This window comes from Eumetopias jubatus, unplaced genomic scaffold (genome assembly GCF_037043125.1).
Source record: "Eumetopias jubatus isolate StellerSeaLion01/CBP00866 unplaced genomic scaffold, mEumJub1_p1.0 scaffold_12, whole genome shotgun sequence".
NCBI lineage: Eukaryota > Metazoa > Chordata > Mammalia > Carnivora > Otariidae > Eumetopias > Eumetopias jubatus.
Window position 1 is genome coordinate 94323466 of NW_028274818.1, and position 6787 is coordinate 94330252.

The 6787-nt window shown below is 59.4% G+C and overlaps 1 protein-coding gene across 1 annotated transcript; it reads right to left on the reverse strand.

Moving 5' to 3' along the window:
• Window positions 1-6787, reverse strand: ZNF629 (zinc finger protein 629). The gene is made up of 3 exons (XM_028109953.2): window positions 6620-6787; window positions 3931-4038; window positions 1-3775 (listed from the first exon to the last, which is right to left on the reverse strand). Exons 2-3 carry the CDS (start codon window positions 4001-4003, stop codon window positions 1242-1244), a joined length of 2607 nt encoding a protein of 868 aa, XP_027965754.1. The 5' UTR covers window positions 4004-4038; window positions 6620-6787; the 3' UTR covers window positions 1-1241.

Here is a 6787-nt window from a genome sequence, read left to right on the forward strand (position 1 = left end):
TTGAGTCTCTGAAGGGCTTTATTCTTTGGAGGTCGACTAGCAGCGGTTCCCCCTCTCCACTGAGGACAGAATTCGAGGAAGTGAGCTGCCACGGCAGCAAGACTGGTGGCAGTTAGATTGCAGGAGACACCTCCTGACAGTGAGACCTGAGAATGGGCAGGAGGGACCCTGCATCCCTGGAGGCCTTTCAGAGTAGAAGTCCCCCATCCTGCCTGGCTGGGGGGGGGGGCCTGACGGCCTGAGCTGGGATCTGCTTGCGTTTGCAGCTTAACAAGCTCCTGGAAACGGGGAGGACTGGGCAGCCCCGAGTTTGCTGGGTTCCATCCGGACACGGCTCCACCTTGGTTTGCTTTCCTCAAAGCACTCTAACAGAAATCCCTCCCTGCCCCCTAATTTTTTGTGATGGTTCTCCAGGATTCTTTAGAAGTTTCTATGCACCCCAAACTTCAGCCTTTAAAAGGGCTTGACATCGCTTTTTCTTTTTCCTTCCCCATTTTTGGGTTCTTCCTCATAAGGAATTCCGTGGGCCTCTTCCTCTAACACACAATCACCTAAGATTGGCCTCATCCCCCAAGGAACCCCCAGGGCAGCAAGCTGAACTTTCTCTTCCTAGTTCCCTGGGTCGTTTCTTCTCTGTGGGCCTGGGGGCTCCTCATCACTTATTTTTCACCTCTCCCCACACTAGTCCCCAGCTGAGCGTTTTCCTCGGTGTCATTGTCCAAGGCTTCTGGGAGAGAGGCTCCCTCTGAGCTCCAGGGGGAGAGAACACTGTGGAACAAGTTCATGGGAGGCTCTTCTACACCTTCTGAGGGTCACTCCTCTCGAGTCAGTGCCATTGGATTCCCTGCACTTCCCCGACCCTATAGTTTCACAAGGATTTCGATACAGTTTTATAGGGCTGTCTAGAGACGTATTGGGACCTCTTCCTACAATTAATAGGGCTTTTATCCACTATGGTTTATAGGGTTTTTCTGCTACAGACTTAAAGGGCTTTTTTTTTTTTCCTACATATTTATAGGGTTTCTAACCCAACAGTTTTTCTCTACTGCCTTATTAAGTGGTTCCCACCAACAATTTTATAGGGTTTCTCATCACTGATGTAAAAGCACTATTTTTACCCAGGGTTCTTTATCCTCCGCTTCTCTACAACCTGATAGGGTTCTCCTCCTTTCCCCATATGATTTTTGGGGAGCTCCAGTGTTCCTCTCAGGAGAGAGAGGCCCCTGGTCTCCAGACCCATTTCACAAGGTGACCCCTGGGTGGCAGCTCCTATGGAGGAGGAGGGCTGCGACTTCCGTGAAGCCATCTCCACACTCAGGGCACAAATAGGGCTTTTCTTCCAAGAGGGTCTTGGGGTTCTCCCCGTCCCTGTGGCTGCTGCCCCCCGTGGGGGTGGGGGCCTCTCCCTCCCCTTCCTGGCTTGTGGACAGGGTGGCTGGCTCTGCAGGGGGTTCCTCAGGGGTGGGGGACTTTTCTTGGGTGTGGGTCTCCTGGTGCCGGGCGAGTGCCAGGCGATCGAGAAAGGAGGCCCCACAATCTGAGCAGGTGTAGGGCCTGGCCCCCAGGGGGCTCCTGAGGTGCTCCAGGAGGACAGATGAGCTCTTCCCCAGCTCCGGACTCTTCTGGGGTTTCCCAGCTGCATGGACTTTCTGGTGCAGCAGCAGCTCAGAGCTGAGGCCAAAGCTTTTTTTGCATTCAGGGCATTTAAAGGGCTTCCCACTTAGGAAGGGACTGGGCCCGGCGCCTTCCCCTAGACCAATCCTATAGTCAGGGAAGAGAAAGGGCTTTTCGTTGCCGTGGGTGAGCTGATGTTGGAGGAGCACAGCGCGATCCAGAAAACTTTCTCCACAGTGGGAACAAATGTAGGACTTGGAAGAGAGCAGGCCCAGCCTTTGGCTGAAGCTCTCCTGCCCCTCGGGCATTTTAAAGGGCTGTCCCGGGGGTTCAGCTCTGCCCTCCGCAGCCCCTGGGTAGGAATTGCCTCCGAATGGGAGCCTGGGGGGTCGGAACTGAGGCGCCTTGGGGGCCGGGTGAGCGATGAGGCCGTCTGCGTTTTTGTAGGGGTTTTCGCCGATATGGATCCGCTGATGCTGCATGAAAATGCCCTCGTCATTGAAGCCCTTTCCGCAGACAAGACACTTGTGTGGTTTGGCTCCTGGGGGTGGCGTCAGCAGGGCGGAGTCGCCCAGCCCAAGCAGGCTGTCGCCCTGAGCTCTGCGGGCTGGGGTCTTGCCCCTCTCGTGGACCACCCGATGCTGCTCCAGCTCGTGCGCCTCCAGGAAGGCCTTCCCGCAGTCGGAGCACACGAACAGGTTCTCGTCCATGTGGGTGCGCACGTGGGTGATGAGGTTGGAGCTCTGGCTGAAGCTCTTGCCGCACTCGGGGCACTTGTAGGGCTTCTCGCCCGTGTGCGTGCGCCGGTGCTGGATGAGGTGGGAGCTGCGGATGAAGCTCTTGCCGCAGTCGGAGCACTTGTAGGGCTTCTCGCCCGTGTGGATGCGCTGGTGGCGGATGAGGGTGGAGCTCATGATGAAGCTCTTGCCGCAGTCGGCGCAGATGTAGGGCCGCTCGCCGCGGTGGATGCGCTGGTGGTTGATGAGGTTGGAGCTGACGCTGAAGCTCTTGCCGCACTCGGGGCACTTGTAGGGCCGCTCGCCCGTGTGCGTGCGCTGGTGCCGCAGCAGCGTGGCGCTCAGCGTGAACGTCTTGCCGCACACCGGGCACTTGAAGGGGTCCTCGCGCAGGTGAGTCCGCTGGTGCTTGATGAGGGTGGAGCTGTGGCCGAAGCTCTTGCCGCACTCCAGGCACTCGTAGGGCTTCTCGCCGGTGTGCGTGCGCTGGTGCTGGGTCAGCTCCGAGCTCTGGATGAAGCTCTTGCCGCACTCGGTGCAGCGGTACGGCTTCTCGCCGGCGTGGATCTTCTGGTGCTTGAGGAGGTTGTGGTTCTGGCCGAAGCGCTTGCCGCACTCGGCGCACTTGTAGGGCTTCTCGCCCGTGTGCGTGGCCTGGTGCTGGATGAGGTCCGAGCTGCGGTAGAAGGCCCGCCGGCACTCGCCGCACTTATAGGGCTTCTCGCCCGTGTGCGAGCGCTGGTGCTTGATGAGGTTGGTGCTCTGGGTGAAGGCCTTCTCGCACTCGGTGCACTTGTACGGCTTCTCGCCCGTGTGCGTGCGCTGGTGCTGCACCAGGTTGGAGCTCCAGCTGAAGCACTTGCCGCAGTCGGGGCACTTGTAGGGCTTCTCGCCCGTGTGCGTGCGCTGGTGCTGCACCAGGTGCGAGCTCTGCGTGAAGCTCTTGCCGCACTCGGAGCAGGTGTTGGGCCGCTCGCCCGTGTGGATGCGCTGGTGCCGTAGCAGCTTGGACCACTGGCTGAAGCTCTTGCCGCACTCATTGCAGATGTAGGGCTTCTCGGCCCCGGATGGGCGGCCCTGCACCAGCTCCCGCAGGCTGGGCTCGTTGGCCGGCACCACCGGGGGGCTGTTCCACGGGGTCAGAGTCCCCCACTGCCAGCTGGCCTCACAGGCCTTGGTCCAGTCAGACGGGGTAGGGACTACCTCGGGGGCGGGGGGATCCAGAGGGGTCTGGTGGTCCAAGGGGCTGGGGTGACCCAGTGGGGTTGGGGAGTCCTGGGGGACAGAGGGATCCTGAGAGGGTGTCTCCAGGGGCATCTCTGATGGGTCCTTGAATTCTGGACTCGGAGCTGGATCTCCCAAGATGATCTCCTCCCCAGAACTTTCCTGCCGAGGGCTCTCCTCTTCGTTCCCACTCTCGGCACCTACAGAGAGAAAGGGAGTCTCCAGCCCCCATCTCCTTTCAGAACACAGGGTTGGGTCTTTCTTCCCTCCCCTGGGTGTCCCCCAGAGTCTGGGCCCCTCCCTGAACTGGGGCCACTGTCTTGTCAGGACTGCAGTCCCTTCTTGTGCCCCTCACCTCTGTGAGCATCGTTGGGGCTCTGTTCAGGACCCTGCAGATCTGGGCCCCACAGCGCCGACTCAGGCTCCATCCCAGAGCTCAGGACTGCCCAGTGTTCCAGGGACCCTGGCGGAGAGGGAGAAGAGAGGAACACACAATGGGAGCTGATCTGCCTTTCTTTACTCTCCAAGCCCCCACGCCTTCACCTGCCGGCCCCAGGCCTTATTCCTCCTCATGTGAACTTCAGTTTCCCACCTCCCCATTCTTCCGGGCATCAGTTCTCACCGTGGCCCCCCTACCCCTGCAGGCCTGATTCCCGCTCCAGATCTTAAGATCACAACTGAGCCAGTAGGTGAATTTAAGTGTGTAATTAAAAGCTCATCAGTCATAACCATTTGAACCCAGACTGGGGGCTAGAGAAGTATCTGACACCCACAGGGGAAGGAGGCTCTCACCCCACCCCTCTGATGCCCAGAGGCTGGGAAACCTGTTATTTTGCTAATCAGAGGAAGCTCATTAAGACTCTAATTTTCCTCCTTAATGGGGCTGCTAATTGGGACCAATAAACTTTCCTTATGAGCCCTGAGAGCTGACAGTGCCTGGAACGCTTGAAGAGTTAAAAAAAAAAAAGAGAGAGAGAGAGAGAGAGAAAGGAAAAAGAAAAAAAGAAAGCATGAAAGCAATCAGATTTCCCTGAGGGGATGGGGGCCCTCCAAAAGGACTGGGGCACTTTCCCGTTATCCAAGCACAGAAAGAAGTTCAAGCCAGAGGTGTGTGTGTCGGGGGGTGGGGGGGGGCAGCTTGAAGCCACGGGGGGCTTCTACAGAGATGACCTTGAGAGGGAAATGAAAAGGAAAGGGAGAAGGGGAAAGTGTGTGGAGACCGCCCAGCCGCTGACTTGGTGCTTGGTGCACATGCTGTCCTCCTCCTCTCTCCCGATCCTCCTCACAGGCCTGCGAGGGGACCCAGGAATCAGGCTGTCCATTTTACAGATCAGGAAATCAACACTCAGGGAGATTTCTCCCAGATCACAGGCTGGGAAGTGACCAGAAATGCAAGGTTCTGGGTCTGGCTCGCCCCAGCCTCTGCAAGGGAGATGACCTTGGGAGTCACGTGAAACTCCTAAATGTGGACGGCTGGCAGGAGACGGGTGATGAGGAAAGCTCAGACAGAACCTGCTGGTCACGAGGCAGAGAAATTCCCAGGACCATCCGCTTTCCTTGGCTTGTTGCATCCAGTGACTAGGCCTAACAGTCTGCGCGGATGACCTCAAAACTGTACTCCCCGCTGAAGCCCCCCATTAACACTCCCATCCTGGCACCCCTTCTTCTATTTCGTTTATTTTCTTGTTGCTATATCCCATGCCTAGGACGGTGCCTGACACCTAAGAGGTGCCTTACACATTTTGTTGAGTGAATGAAGGTGAATGAGTGAGATGCCCCTCGTTCCTGGAAAACCCATCTGGTCTAATGCCTTTAAAGGTCAGTTTGCAAGAGGCTGGCACCAAAGGAACAGGCATTCAGAGTGGCCTCCTGGTAAAACTTAGCTACACCTAGCTATCACTCCAAAACGGGTGATAGGATTCCAGCTTGAGGGAATAAGGCCTCAGGAGCTAAATTCTAGGTTTCCACGATGTTTAGAGCCTTAACAGAGTCCCTGGGGAGGGTCCGGGCTTCGAGCGGCTGTGTGGGAGGGGCACCGTGTGTATGGGGGCAGTGGTGCAGGAAGACAAGGCCAAGACTCACGAGGAGGCAGCTAGGAAGCAACCGAAGTGAAGCAGGCGTGAGCTGAACCCTGCCAAATAGCGGTAGGAGAGACGGGAGTTGGATTTTGGGAAGTAAATTAATTTCTTCATCTCTGCAGCTCTTTAGGTATGAAATGCCCCCTCCCCCATCTGTAAGTGTCCTTGGAGCGGTGGGAGCAGAGGCCTCCGCCGCGCTGGGGGCTGCCTATTCTGAAGAGGCCTGCTGGGCTTGCCTAGGACAGGTAAGAGCTTATGTACCTTGACTGTCCCGAGAAATTCAAGCTCAGCGGTCCCGAGCAGAAGGGAAAGGGTTAAAGCCAAGGCCGCCATGGAGTAGGAAAGTGGGAGCACCGAGGGAGGCAAGAAGTGCTGGGAGCCCACCCAGGAACAGGCCCCGGGGCACCCGCCTTGGACCTCGGGCCGGCCCCACAGCGGAGGGAAGGTGGGAGGGAAGGACAGAAGGAGGAGGCTGCCTCGCAGAGAGGTGTGGAGAGCGGCCCAGGGTGAACCTGACATGGAGGCAGCTGCGGGAATGCAGCCGCCCGGGCCCCGTCCCCCCCCCCCCGCCCCCCACGCCCGCACCGGCGCAGACCCTGGACTTCTGCTCGGGCCGGTCCCCGCGACCCTCTTCCGGCTCCCGGGCCGGAGCCCCGCATCCTGGCCTCCCCCGCCCCCAGGGCCCCCAGGATTCCGGCGCTCCGCGGCGGCCCGGCCCCGCCGGCCGCCCAATTCCCTGTTCCCAGAATGCTCACGCCCTCCCTCCCCTCCCCCACAGCCAGACCCTCGCGCTCTTCCCAGAATCCTCGGCCCCTCGCGGCCCCTGCCCGGCCCCCACCCCACCAGCGCCCGGGGCGGGGAGGGGGCGCAGGCCCGCGCGCCCCCGCCTCCCGCGCCCCATTGTTCCCGACGGCCGTCCCGGGCCCTCCGGGCCACCCCCCAGGAACCCAGGCGTCCCCAACTCACGGCTCTGGGGTCTGGGGAAGGCCGGAAGGCAGTCAGCCCCAGGGGACTTAACCCCTTGAATGCCCTGCCTTGGGGGGCGGGCTGGACGCCGAGGACTCTGGGGTCCTTCTCAAGGGGTGATCCCAGGCTGAGGACCCGGGGACCAGTTCAGGGTGACTGGGACGGAGC

What these genes read in the sequence shown, in the direction of transcription:
- ZNF629 (XM_028109953.2), bottom strand. Translation starts at nt 4,003, where the DNA reads ATGGAGCCTGAGTCGGCGCTGTGGGGCCCAGATCTGCAGGGTCCTGAA. An exon ending in CCCCAACGATGCTCACAGAG is followed by an intron (nt 3,776 to 3,930) that starts GTGAGGGGCACA and finishes TTCTCTCTGTAG; the next exon opens with GTGCCGAGAGTGGGAACGAA.